Source organism: Myodes glareolus, chromosome 27 (assembly GCF_982192425.1).
Source record: "Myodes glareolus chromosome 27, mMyoGla1.1, whole genome shotgun sequence".
Classification (NCBI taxonomy): Eukaryota; Metazoa; Chordata; class Mammalia; order Rodentia; family Cricetidae; genus Myodes; species Myodes glareolus.
The window spans coordinates 2,104,532-2,119,208 of NC_142052.1; the positions used below are offsets into that span (position 1 = coordinate 2,104,532).

The 14,677-nt window shown below is 43.7% G+C and overlaps 1 protein-coding gene across 1 annotated transcript in view; it reads left to right on the forward strand.

Annotated features, from left to right (window-relative positions):
- The first annotated feature begins 219 nt into the window (after positions 1-219).
- The window catches only part of Fbxl13 (F-box and leucine rich repeat protein 13), a 171,681-nt gene continuing 157,223 nt past the window's right edge, over positions 220-14,677 (forward strand). Inside the window, exon 1 of the mRNA XM_048433517.3 lies at positions 220-332. Coding sequence (XP_048289474.3) covers positions 258-332 — 75 coding nt within the window. The 5' untranslated portion in view covers positions 220-257. The remainder of the gene's footprint in view (positions 333-14,677) is intronic.

The window sequence follows — 14,677 nt, forward strand, 5'->3', positions numbered from 1 at the left end:
GCTGTCTTCTAGCCCCGCCCCTCCCAGCCTCGCCCCGCCCCTCACTCTCTGCTCCGCCCAGCTGTGACCGCCACGCCCCATACTCGCCCTGCCCCCTAGCGCTCTGCCCCGCCCCCTCCCCTCAGGCTCTCTTTTTTTCTTCCCGTCTCCTGATTGGCGGGGACTGTTCGGCTCCCCGCCCCCCCCGCGTGGTTGCCGAGCAACGCCCCGACGCGACCGGCTCAGCCGAGCGCAGTGTCTCAGCCCTGCCTCTGGCCATGTCTTCACTACGCAGTGCCGCCCCCAAACTGAGGAATTACTTCAGGGACAAATACATTCCTCAGATCTGTGAGGTACTGGAGCCACGGAGTCTCACACACACACACAGGACACGGGGAGATGCCCGGGAGAGGCGAGGAGATTCCTAGGGCTGCCCCCCCAGGAAGGAGCGGGGTTTGGGTAACCCGAGAGGGAGGGAAAGGTTAGAAAAGACCAGAGGGTGAAGATGGCTGACGCAGGGGTGGAAATGAGAAGAAAGGCGAGAAAAAAGATATTTTCCAGAGAGAGAGAACACAGGGCCCTGGTTGGGGAATCTCGGAGCAAGGGAAGGCGTGTCAGACGCACAGAGAGAAAAAGAAAGAGAGCTTAGGAAGAGCGTCTTAAGCAACACGTGGGCAGCGAACCTAGAACAAGACGTCAGGGCTCTGTGGGTAAGGGTTGCCTAGCCCCGCTTCCAGCAGGAGGGAGAAGAATCGCCGCCATTGACACAGCTTTTTAGAGCTCACCACCCAGCAGAACCTGGGGTCCCGGTTTCTGCAAAGAAATGAGTTTCAGGGTGCATCTGTATGAAGCAAAACTGGATTTATTAAAAGCGAAGACAGCGGTGTTGCAATAGAGAGTAAACACACCCGATCGGACAGTTGTGGCTTTGGAAGGGAGAGGCACTCAGTTTAAGAGTCTTCACAGTGGGGTTTTAGGTATACTTTTTGTTTTACCTTGTGGCTTTCAAAGTTCCATCCTTAAGTATTGGTAATCCGCCACACACATCTCTTATCTAACATTACCCAAAGAGTGTCGTTTGTAACAAGGTTAGATTAAAAATCGAAGTTTCTTTTTCTCTCAGTAACTAAGTAACTTTTTTTTCTCACTTGTGTGGTTGATTTATGAGTGGTTTTATTTGGCTCTGGGAGAAGGGAGACCAGGAGTTCAAGGCTATGTGTCCTTTTGGCCTTAAGCAAGCACAGCCTAATCTCTGACCTTGGCATTTTCCACTGTGCTGTTTGGAAGAACATCATCTAGTCCTAAATGAGTCCAGTTTCCTTCCCGTCTTTATCTGGATACCGTTGGGAAAAACATATAATCCCTGTGTGGTCCGATAGGTCCCTTCTGGCGGTGAGAGCGGATCAGAGCTGCAGAAGCAGGGCTTCCTTCTCTAGCACCCCAGTCACCACAGGTCCCCCATTCTGCTCAGCCTCCGGAGTACAGTGTGGTTCTGAATACCAGGTTTTATTCTCCTGCGTGCAGGGAGCTGAGAAAGTCTGGCAGCTTCTATTTCGTCTGTAAATAAATAGTTGGCGTTTGTTGTGGGTGATGCAGTGGAGTTTCCAGCAGATAACCTTCTAGGGGAGGGCCGAGTCTCTAAGGGAGGAAAGAGCAGTTGGGCACAGTCCTTCCTTTCGGGTGGTAATTTTGAAGTGTTTGTTAACATGTTAAATAGGAGCGGGCCCCAGAGTTTATCCTGAGAAGCTTTCACCTCTGCTCATGCATCAAGCAGGTGCAGTAGGAGTCTTGGGCCTTACCCATTCCCTTTCCCTCAGAGACCATCGAGGTGGAGTCCATTCTGCCAGCTCTCTCTCTCTCTCTCTCTCTCTCTCTCTCTCTCTCTCTCTCTCTCTGATTCAGTTTTCTAGGACGTGTGCTCCTCTAAAAGCCACCTGTAAATATGTGGAACCCATAATCCTTTACTAAAGACACCCATGTATATCTGACCCCTTCTGAACATCGCCTGTGTGTTCTGAGTCAAACTTGGTTGTCCACCTACAATATCATTTCTCTACAAACTTGTGTACGTTCTAACTAAAGGAAAACCAAAACCAAAAATGTACTCGTGCTGGGTGGGGAGACTGGGGCTAAGGGTTGCTTGAGCCCAGGCATAGTAATGGTAAGACTCCAAAAAGAAAATAAAAACCAAACCCAAAACCCAAATAAAACAAAACAAAAACTTGCTTGGTTTATTGAATCTGCTGACTGATGTTTAGTTTTTATTAGTTTTTATAATCAATCACTTAAATATATTATTATTTCTACCAATTCTCTCCTCTTTTCTTATAGGAATCCAATCAAGAATATAATGAAATTTTACCTTTGTCTTCTGTTTTAACTTTGTCCTGTTAACTGTTTTTTGTCTGGGTGCAGTTTTGGCTCTTTCTCAGATTAATTTAATGGATTGCTAACTATTAATTTTGTTTTATATTGTGTCCCATTTTATCTGTCGAATACATTAACTCTTAATTGTGGATAATATATTTTTTTTCAGTCCTGTAACATCCATTGATTCCTTTCAATGCATTGCATTTTTTATTTATTTTTATTGAACTCTACATTTTTCTCTGCTCCCCTCCCTGCCTCTCCCCTACCCATCAACCCTCTCCCAGCATTCTACTTTTTAAAATTATGAAAATATCTTTTCATTTATTTTGATATCAGTTCCTGTTTTCTTTAACATGTTGATGATTATTTTATAAAATAACTATTTGGAAAAATGATGGAACTGTTATGCCCAGATCCACGAAGTCTCTCAAAAACCAACAAGGAGACCGAGTCCCATATGTAAAAGCAAAGAGCCTTTATTTTATACTGAAAGACGCCCGGAGTGGGGAGACTCTCACTCAAGTCTCGGGATAACATGACGCCCCCCCCCAAGAACTCACGAGAGACTGTCCTCGCTGCAATCACACGAGTTTTATTGACAGGAACCAGCGCACTGGGGCTGAGACTCATATCCCAAACAGGGGTAGAGGAGTTGGACCCCGAGTAGCTGGGAGTAGGGGAAGAAACCACAACCCAAAGGGGGTAGGGAGGGCATCATTAGAAAATTCCAAAACTACCAGTGATAATCACAAGGGGGTTACTCCTCATTTCTCAAAACTATTCTAAAGATTATAATCTAACTTTATGGTCAGCTAGTTCCTGGAACAGAGTCACTGAACCGGCTAACTTAGATTTTTGGCTCTACTCTTCCTGGTCCTTCAATGTGTGGAATAATCGAGGAGCCCCTGGCTCAGTTAGAGTTGGGTTTTTATAGTAGTAAAGGTGGGGGTGAGGGGTTTCTGAGGTTCAGGACCCCTGATTGGCTGACATTTGTCTAGGGGTGTCCTGGTGAGTGTGCTGGCAGGTGATCCTATCCACAGCGATTGACACATTAGGCATTTTATTTGGATGGTCTGTTCTGGGTGGTGCTCAGGTAATCTTAGTTTGTGGTTCTTCCTGCAACCAGGTATTGCTCCAGGGTAAACTACTGAGACTGAGGCCTCCATTAAACTCGTCGACGACTGAGTCCTACTCTGGCAGGTGATAATGGTTGGAAGTAAAGAACTCCTTTGGGTGGTCTGTTCATATTTAGCTTATCATGGCTGGCTGCTACAGGAACAAGTCTCTAATCCCGGAACTCAGGAAGCTAGGACAGGAGGATCTGAGTTCAAGGCAAGCACAGGAAATTTAGCAAGAGACCCTGTCTAAAATGAAGATGGAAGGAAACACTGGTTCCTTCAATATCTGAGCCACTTTTGGGTCTGTGTCTGTTTCTTTTCTTCCATTGATTATCGTAATTTCTCAACTCTGGACATATTGAGTGATTTGTTCTATTGGATAGCAAGTAAAAAGGAGTAGATATTCAACACAATCCATTCTTTATATTCTTCTCTATAGTCTGAAGAGGTCAGTCATTCTGGGCAGATGAAGCTGGCTTGATGCTAGACTTCAGGTTCCTCCCTCTTTCTATAAAAATCCTCCTAGAGGTGGTTGTGCTGGCTCCTTCACGAACACCCTACACCCAGACATACTTGTTATTGAACAAATGGCCACATGTGGGTGCCTCTTATTCTTTCGGCTCCACACAACCACCCAAAACTGTCTGACTTCCCTTTTTCCTACTGGTGGAGCATCCTGGGCCTGGACACACTCCAGTCCTCATTCTACCTGGAGCTGGAAAAGCGTGCTTAGTGGCAGTTCATGAAAAAAGGTTCTTTCTCCTGTGGGATTTCACTACCCTCTGATGTCTTACCTGAATTTGCACTAGGATGCATGCACTCATGTGGAGGCCAGAGTTCAACTTCAGGTACCTTCCTCAATTGCTCTCCTGAAAGCATGCACACACATAGTAAGTAAATGAATCAGTCAGCCAATGAGTAAATAAATGTTAAAAGCATGAGAATAAAAAGTAATATAATTGTTTCAGGAAGAAATCTCTCTCTCTCTCTCTCTCTCTCTCTCTCTCTCTCTCCCCCTTCCTCCCTTCCTCCCTTCCTCCCTCCCTCCCTCTCTCTCCTCTCTCTCTCTCTCTCTCTCTCTCTCTCTCTCTCTCTCTCTCAGTGCAGGCGACCATGCCTGCAGCAAGCTAGTCTTTCCCATCAGTAGAAATTAATGGTGTATTCTTGCCATCTAAGTATGTTGTCTACACAAAAGAGATTAACGTAAGATATAGTAATATCTCTTTAAAAAGACCTTGGAGCTGAGTATTTTAAATGTTTTGGCTGTGTTTGTTCGTGTGTATGTGGGGTGGCACATGTTGGGGTACATGAGTGGAAAGCTTAGGGTCAGTCCTTGCCTTCTATCTAGTCTGAAAGAGGGTTTCTTTGTTCTTCGATGCCAGGTTTGTTGGCCCTTGAGTTTGAGGGATTCTTCTGTCTTCACCCCCGCATCCCAGGGCCACTGGCCTATGTGTGCTCTTCGCCTGACTTTACAAGGGTCCTGGCGCTTTATCCTCTCGGCTGTCTCCTCAATCCAGAGCTAGCTATTTTACGTGTTTGCTGTGTATTTTAGATAAATGGAGTAAATAGACAGATACTTAGAAATTTGGGCAGTAAAATGCTTACTCTGTATAAATTATTTTATGGTCCTGGAGCTGTATATTTTAGTAACTCCAAATTAAAAAAAAATATGTAATGGCACAGCTTAGGGGATGCACCTACAAGAAAGTCTAGGAAACAATGAATCCATGTGATTCTTCCGGTTCACGACAGCCATCTTTTCTCTCAGAATACAGACCCTGCACACTGTGTCGCATCTCACTGTGTCCTTTGGAAGTACTCCTGGAAGGCATTTATATTTTTAAGGAAATTATTGAAATAGGAGTCCACGCAATGATGCCCTCTTGGAAGGATTTGAGTACATTAAAAAATTAGACATATGTCTGATAGAGAGGTGGGTATGCTACCTCCTGGCAAACAGGCCAGCTCCAGAGAGACCAAAGATGAGACGTGTGTTATGGATACACTGTCTACAAAATTATTAAACAAATAAACATAGCAATTGTATCAAAGTAAGAAACTACATTTCAAATGGTGAGGTTGAGTTTCAGTTTAGCATCTAGGAAAATGATAGGCGCCTGCAAAGCTGGCTCTGACCAGCAGAGGGCGAGCTTTAGTTACAAATCACGACTGAAGCCTCTTGAATTTTTCTTGCTTGTTTTTTTTTTTTTTTGATAAAGTTTTTATGGTCTACATTTCTTTCAAGATTCAGTTGTCAGTTTATATTTTAAAAACACATTTATTTAGAAGCCACATGGATCCTGTTATTGGGTGTTTGTCTTACGGGGTGCGAAGGAGAGGCACAGTGGTTTGTACTTTCTTTCAAGCGCCTTGAGCCCAGGAGACCAGCCTGGGGAGCCTACCAAACCCCTGCCTTGGAACAAGGAGTAAACATTTACCAAGAATACAGGAATCAGGAATTTGTATGTGGCGAGGGACAGCTTACTGATTTGGGAGAGCAGGGACTGCTTCACTGACTTAGTTTGCTGGACCTTTGGGTGAAGCGTTTATAGCTTCTCGGCTGTGGGGAGCAAATCTTTACTGAGTTCCTAGTCCAGCCAGCCAGTTCACAGAGGTTGTTCTAAGATGAGTCCACACTAAAGATACAAAAGCTGCCAATGCTTTCCTTCTGCGGTGGCTCTTTACCTAGGGGTAGCCACAGGTGATGATCCCTCCTTTGGTTCAAATGGTTGTCGTGGTCTCTTATGCCCGTGCAGTCCTCTGGAAAGCTGCCCGGTCGAAACTGAGCGTGCGATATTCCTGTAGTCCTGGTTCCTCGGGAGACCGAGGCAGCAGGGTCACTCAATGCTATCAGTTTCAAACCAGCTGGATAACAACACAGGCAGATTCTGGCTCAGATAGGACCCCTCCTGCTGGTTCCCAGGGGTGTTCCCTTCTCCCCAAGGCTCCTCCTGCACAGACAGAGCACTTGGGACACTTGCGTTGATAAAGCTTCTAAAGTCAGAAGGTTGTGGTGTCTGTGTAAATGCTGACAGGTCGTGGCTGATTCATTTTCAAAGGCTCACTATTGGACTAGAGAGTGAGACCTACCCTGAAGCAGCACCACAGTGCCCAAGTCTCCAGGGGGAGGGTGGCACTTTGCTTTGTTTCCCGAGGCTTGGAGAAGGGGCAGGAAAAGCTTTGGACAGTGTTCAGATTTTTTTTTTTTTATTGCGAAGTAAAGGACTTTCTGGGACTCTGATTCTCAAGCGGCACTTTTTGTTTTGAAAGCAACCTCCGTTTCTTTTCAAAGGGTGTATAGAACATCTATACGGTTTGTTCTATTGTCTGTTTAAAAGTTGTATTTCTGCATTTATAGATGAACAAAACGTTTCCAGATAGATATGAGCTCTCCGGATAGCCAGTTCTGTAGGGAGTTACCCATGTGCATACCTTTGGGTGAGCACAGGGCGTGGACAAGGAGCACAATGACTCTGGTTTGAATGTGTCCCCACAGGGCTGACGTGTTAGAATGTCGGCTCCCAGTGCGGCACTGTGGAGAGGTGGCGGGACTTGTCGGAGCAGCTGTGGTCAGGGAGCATCAGCCTCACAGGTGGACTGATGGTGATCTCACCAGAAGGAGTGGGTCACCACAGGATAGGTTGGTACCCAAGCGAGTCCAGCTTCTCCAGTCCCCTCTGGCCTGGGCATGCTGTGTGTGACTCAGCACGGAGGTCCTCACTAAGGGCTGGCACTATGCTCCCGGGCTTTCCACCCTGCAGACTACAAGAAACTTTGTAACTCGCCCAGTCTGTGATATTCCGTTATTGCAGCAGAAAAGAAAAGAGACAGTGATCGATTGAGTCTGGAGGAGAATTCCTTTGTCTTCACAGGGTGAGCCTGTCTGATGCTTTCTGCATCCATCCCTGGCTATTGGTGACTCGGTCTGCCCTACTGGGCTTGGCTTTTCTGGCTTCCCCACCCATACACGCTCCACTCTCTTCTGGCCACTTGGACATTTCTGACTCACGGGTCACACAAGCATCCGAGGTTTGCTTTCATTGCTATGCTCTTCGAGCAGTTGCTTTTATACTACAATGAGGCTGTTAACATAGTCACCGTGCGTTCTGGGTATCTGACGTGATAACCTTGATTGGTTCTCACAAGTTAGTCTGTCCCTGTCCCTACCCTGACCCTCTCAACCCAGAACTATACTGGCAGCTAACTACCGTACATCTAAACTATTGCTCAAGGACCCTCTCTTTCCTTGCAATTTTTTCTCCCTAAACACGTTTTCCCACTCTAGCTTCTTCCGTTTAGCTTGGCATACAATCTGTCACAGTCTTTCCTCGTCATCACACTGTGCTTTCCTGAGTCTCGCACATTTAAGACTCACGTGGGTCCTAAGACGTGCATGCCTCATTATCCCACTTCAGGAAACAGGAACAGAGGAAACCCCATTCCTGGACAGTGAGTAGCGCTTGTCCGCTGAGCTGTCTTCCGGACCTTTCCACTGACGTCTACTGTGAAGCCGGCTCTGCGGCTCTTGCTTAGCGGCTCTAAGGCCCTGGCTTCCATCCCTAGTTCTTTAAAACAAGCAAACAGAGAGAAATACTTATTTAGTCACTGTTCATGCTGCCTCATTGGCATGTTGCTGTGTGCCATCCACCCACGAATTTTCAAACTCCTTGCTGTGTTGTCTTGTCCATTAGGAGCAAATGAAGAGTCATAATTCTCTGTAAAATGTAAGCTTTCCCACTCTGTTAGCTCCATATGCCTGCACTGCCATTTCAGGAGCTTCATCTCTCAATTTGACTAGGTTTCTGTTTTTAGAAAAGCAGTTTTTTGATCTGGAGAACACAGAAATATAAAGCAACATGCGACGCCTGATATTTCTTAACCTGATCCCTAACTTTCTTAATTCCCACAGAATTAAACCCAACTAACTCCCAGACTTCTGTGCCTGGGAATTTCTCAAGGAGCTTGCTAAAAACCAGAGCCCTAGGTAGCAGAGGAAGTAGGTTGCCATCCAAATACTTCTGATGCAAATGTCCTCTAGACACAGACTATGAAGGAGGGGAGGGATTGTAGAGGGAAGCAGAACCCCTGGGCTCTGTAGACCCGCACATCAAAGCGCCAGGGACAGATGGGTCTCCCATCAGAGCTGTTCAGGAAGCAGATGCAGTGGAGGAATCCAGCCCCCGTCCCTTGATGCTTTTTGGGTAATAGCCACCTTTTAAAATCTAGCTTGCAGCTGTGGTGGGAACCAACGGTGCCTTGGGTGTTTAGTCTGCAAGTACCCAAGCTTCTCCTGAGAGAGGTCAGGGAGGGTCTGAGTCAGGGGGGCTTGAGAGGTTGTTATGGTCTGTTTTCTTTTCTTTTTTTAAATTGATATTTATTGAGCTCTACATTTTTCTCTGCTCCCCTCCCTGCCTCTCCCCTCCCTCCTTCAATCCTCCCCCAAGGTCCCCATGCTACCAATTTACTCAGGAGATCTTGTCTTTTTCTACTTTCTATTTCCCATGTAGGTTATATCTATGTAAGTCTCTCTTAGTGTCCACATTGTTGTCTACGTTCTCTGGGATTGTGGTTTGTAGGCTGGCTTTCTTTGCTTTATGCTTAAAAACCACCTATGAGTGAGAACATCTGATAATGGTCTTTCTGTGTCTGGGTTACCTCACTCAAAATAATGTTTTCTAGCTCCATCCATTTTCCTGCAAAGTTCAAGCTGTCGTTATTTTTTTCTGCTGTGTAGTACTCCATTGTGTAAATGTTCCTTATCCATTCTTCGATTGAGGGGCATTTAGGTTGTTTCCAGGTTCTGGCTATGACAAGCAAAGCTACTATGAACATAGTTGAACACATGTCCTTGTGGCATGATTGAGCATTCTTTGAATATATACCCAAAAAACTGGGTCGTGAGAAAAGTTGTTTCCTAATTTTCTGAGAAATCACCACACTGACATCCAGCGGGGTTGTACCAGCTTGCATTCCCACCAGCAATGCAAGAGCGTTCCCTTTTCCCCACAACCGCTCCAGCATAAGTTGTCATCTGTGTTTTGATCTTGGCCATTCTTACAGGTACAAGATGGAATCTCAGAGTTGTTTTGATTTGCATTTCTCTGATGACTAAGGATATTGAACATTTCCTTAAGTATCTTTCAGCCATTTTAGATTCCTCTGTTGAGAGTTCTCTGTTTAGGTCTGTACTCCATTTTTTTTAAAAAAATTGGATTATGTGATCTTTTGGTATCCAATTTCTTGAGTTCTTTGTATATTTTGGAGATCAGACCTCTGTCTGATGTGTGGTTAGTGAAGATCTTTTCCCATTCTGTAGGCTATCGTTTTGTCTTGTTGACCATGTCCTTTGCTTTATAGAAGCTTCTCAGTTTCAGGAGGTCCCATTTATTAATTGTTTCTCTCAGTGTCTGTGCTGCTGGGGTTCTATTTAGGAAGTAGTTCCCTGTGCCAATGCATTCAAGTGTACTTCCCACTTTCTCTTCTATAAGGTTCAATGTGACTGGCTTTATGTTGAGGACTCTGATCCATTTGGACTTGAGTTTTGTACATGGCAATAGATATGGGTCTATTTTCATTTTTCAACATGTTGATATCCAGTTATGCCAGCACCATTTATTAAATATGCTTTCTTTTTTCCATTTGATATTTTTTGCTTCTTTGTCAAAAACCAGGTGTTCAAAGATGTGTGGATTGATATCTGAGTCTTCTATTCAGTTCCATTGGTCCTCCTGTCTGTTCTTTTGCCAGTACCAGGCTGTAGCTCTGTAGTAGAGTTTGAAGTCAGGGATTGTGATGCTTCCAGAAGTTCTTTTATTGCCCAGGATTGTTTTGGCTATCCTGGGTTTTTTGCTATTCCAAATGAAGTTGAGTACCGTTCTTTCAAGGTCTTTGAAGAATTTTTCTGGGCATTGCATTGAATCTGTAGATTGCTTTCGGTAAGATTGCCATTTTTATTTACTATATTAATTCTGCCTACCCAAGAGCATGAGAGGTCTTTCCACTTTCTGTTATCTTTTTCAATTTTTTTCTTACTGAAAGTGTTTATGAGTTGTAGAAGTTCCTTGGTAGAATTTTTGGGGTCGCTTATGTAAACTATCGTATCATCAGCAAACAGTGAGAGTTTGACCACTTTTCCAATTTGTATCCCCTTAAGCTCCCTTTGGTGTCTTATTGCTCTAGCGAGGACCTCAAGAACTATATTGAGTAGGTATGGAGAGAGTGGACAACCTTGTCTTGTTCCTGATTTCAGTGGAATCGCTGGGAGTTTCTCTCCATTTAGTTTGATGTTGGCTGTTGACTTGCTGTATATTGCCTTTATTATGTTTAGGTATGTTCCTTGTATCCCTGCTCTCTCCAAGACCTTTATCATGATTGGATGTTGTATTTTGTCAAATGCTCTTTCGGCATCTAATGAGATGATCATGTGGTTTTTATTTTTCAGTGGATTACGTTGACAGATTTTCATATGTTGAACCATCCCTGTATCTCTGGGATGAAGTCGACTTGATCATGGTGGATGGTTCTGATGTGTTCTTGGATTCGATTTGCCAGTATTTTATTTAGTATTTTTGCATCAATGTTCATGAGTGAGATTGGTCTGTAATTCTCTTTCTTAGTATCGTCTTTCTGTGGTTTGGGTATCAGGGTAATTGTAGCCTCATAAAAAGAGTTTGGCAATGTTTCCACTGTTTCGATTGTGTGGAATAATCTGAGGAGTATTGGTATTAATTCCTCTTTGAAAGTCTTGTAAAATTCTGAGCTGAAACTATCTGGTCCTGGACTTTTTTTTTGATTGGGAGACTTTTGATGACTGTTTCTATTTCTTCAGCAGTTATGGGTCTGTTTAATTTGCTTATCTGGTCTTGATTTAATTTTAGTAAGTGATATTTATCCAGAAAGTTGTCCATTTCCTTTAAGTTTTCCAATTTTGTGGAGTACAGGTTTTCAAAATATGACCTGATGATTCTCTGTATTTCCTCCATGTCTGTTGTTATGTCCCCCTTTTCATTTCTGATTTTGTTAATTTGGATATTCTCTCTGCCTTTTGGTTAGTTTGGATAAAGATTTGTCTATTTTGTTGATTTTCTTGAAGAACCAGCTCTTTGTCTCATTGATTCTTTGTATTGTTTTCTTTGTTTCTATTTTGTTGATTTCAGCTCTCAATTTGATTATTTCCTGCCGTCTAGTTCTCATAGGTGAGTTTGCTTCTTTTTGTTTTAAAGTTTTCAAATGTTTTGTTAATTCACTAGTGTGGGATTTTTTTTTTTAGCTTCTTTATGTAGGCCTTTAGTGCTATAAACTTGCCTCTTAACACTGCTTTCATTGTGTCTCATAAATTTGGATATGTTGTGTGGTCATTTTCATTGAATTTTAGGAAGTCTTTGATTTCATCCTTTATTCTTCCTTGACCCATTGATGATTCAGGTGAGCATTGTTGAATTTCCATGTGTTTGTGGGTTTTCTGGAATTGGTATTGCTGTTGACTTCTAGTTTTAAAGCATGGTGATCTGATAAGGTACATTGGGTTATTCCAATTTTTTTTTGTATTTGTTGAGATTCTTTTTGTTACTGAGTATGTGGTCAATTTTTGAGAAGGTTCCATGAGGTGCTGAGAAGAAGGTATATTCTTTTCTGTTTGGATAGACTATTCTCTAGATGTCTGCTAAGTCCATTTGAGTCATTACATCTGTTAGTTCTCCTATTTCTCTGTTCATTTTTTATCTGATTGACCTGTCCAGTGGTAAGAGGGGAGTATTGAAGTCTCTCACTATTAGTGTGTGGGGTTTAATATATGATTTAAGCTTTAGAAGTGTTTCTTTGACTTATGAGGGTGCCCTTGTATTTGGGGCATAGATGTTCAGTATTGAAATTTCCTCTTGATGGATTTTTCCTGTGACTAATAGGAGATGTTCTTTGTCTCTTTTGACTGATTTTAGCTTGAAGTCTATTTTGTTAGATATTAGGATAGCTACACCCGCTTGTTTCTTAGGTTATGGTCCATTTTCTTAAAAAAAAAAAAAAAAAGATTTGTTTTTCTGTGTGGGGTGTTTCGCCTGAATGTGTATGCACTTTCTGCATGCTGGGTGCCCACCACGGTTATAAGAGTGGGCTAGCTCCCCAGGAACTAACTGGAGGTACGTGTCTGGTGCGCACCAAGACTGAACGAGTGGGTAGCTCCCCTGGAACAGGAGATGCCAATAACTCTAAGCCGCCGTGCAAGTTGCTGGCAAGCAGACCTGAGTGAGTCCTGCGTTGAGTCCTGCTGAGGCATCTCGCTACAAGAGCCCTGTAGTGTTTCTTTGAAGAACTCAGTTTAGTCTGACGTCCTCCTCTGTCCCAGCAGTATGTGAAGGGTGCTTGCTCCTGCCCATAGGAACAGCGGACAGTCGAGGAGTTTAGAAGCTGCTACTGGGTGGCGGTTTGGCCTTTTGTCTATGTTGGTGCCCTTTTCTGTCGAATTGTGTGTTTAAACCCTGCTCTGTTCTCACAGTCTCTTGAATTTATTATCTTTCCAACAGGAGGAGCGGGGAGGGGCCTGTGTCTAAACTGAGGCATTTTCCTTTATCCTGCCGGTGGGGTCCTAGCCGGCTGCACAGTGCGAGGGAGTCGAGGAGTTGCGAAGGGAGGGTTCCATTATACAGAGTTCAGTCAGGACCGATTTCCTGTATTTCTTTTTTTCTTTGTCTGCTTGTTGGAGGGACACTGGGAGAGCAGCCAAGTCCCTAGATCTATGCTTGTTGGCGCTTGGCCCGCGGTGGTGGGAACTCGCTCTGTGTAACTCTAGGGTCTAGGAGATTTTGTTTCTGAAATGAAGGAGCAGGAGAAAGCCAACAAGAGTGAGTTCTGAATCGGGGGAAAAGGAAAAAAAAAGTCTCACTTCCGCTGAGACATACTCAGTAAACCCTAAAGGGACTCAGGGAATCAGGAAGAACAAGGTGTTAGGAATTTTTCCTAATGCGAGCTCTCTGCCGACGCAAATTCCCAATCAATCCAAATCAAAGCAAGCCAAATTAAGAAATATCCAGGTTTAGTGGGATTCCTGCGCTCTCGGGTGACTCTGAGGGGGAACTGTGAGGCCTGGAACACAACCACCAGGAGGAAGGAAAAGAGACCATGAGAGCCTCTTTTAGGAACTCACTTAAATACCCTATGGGAGTGGTCCTGACCCTCCCAGGGAGGGGTCAGGACCTGGCATTCTGGGATTTGGAGTCCAGACCAATACAGCCTCAGGCCTGGGGACTGGGGGCTTCGCTCCCAACTTACCAGTGAGTTTTCAACTGACTGCTGTTGGCTATGTGGCGAAGGGCAGAAGTGTTCAGGAATCCTGTGCGTTGTTATTTTTAATAGATGTTATTTTTAATGGTAAGTTTTTCTCACAGGGATAGCCCAGGGGAAAATCACACTGCAGCAGCGTTCCGCGTTCTACAGATATACTTTAAAGTGCATTATCTATTAATAACAAAAATTAATAACTTAATTACCTATTAAGTGATTTGTTTCCTACCGGTGTACACATTTCCCATAATACTCATATAGTCACATATATTTATATAAACATATAAATATAGTATAATTTAAATATAATATAAAATATATAAATATAATATAAAATGTATATATTTTCCCATAATACCCATATATTCCCACATATATGTATATATATTCTCTATAAGTATCATGGATGGTAAAATATAAATGCATTTTAATCTTTTTCAATTTACAACAGATCTCTCTCCTGTTGTGAATGCATGGCCTCAGTATGCTCTAGCAAACGGCTCTGCCATTGAACCCCGCCACAGCCCCATAGTAGATTTTAAATTTTTTCTTTTTTTCTGTTTTGAGATTATAATATATTACAACTTTTCTCCCTTCCTTTTTCTCCTCCCAAACCCTGCCAACACCGCTCCCCACTCTCCTTCTCCTTCACGGCTGCCTCTTTCACTCTTATTGCATACATACATATATGTATCTGTGGTGTATGTGTATTTGTTCCTAAATACAACCTGTTCAGTCTGTATAACTGAACTTGTGTGTATGTTTTCAGGGCTGGTCGTTCGGCACTAGAAAACCGCTTGGTGTCCTCTTCCCTGGGAGGATCATCTTCCTGCTCCCAGCATTGCTCAGTTGCCAGTAGATCTTCGTGTAGGGTTGAGGCCTTGTGGGCTTTCCCTCCCATGGTTTGGCATGTCCTTGGTGTGTGTCATCCTTGT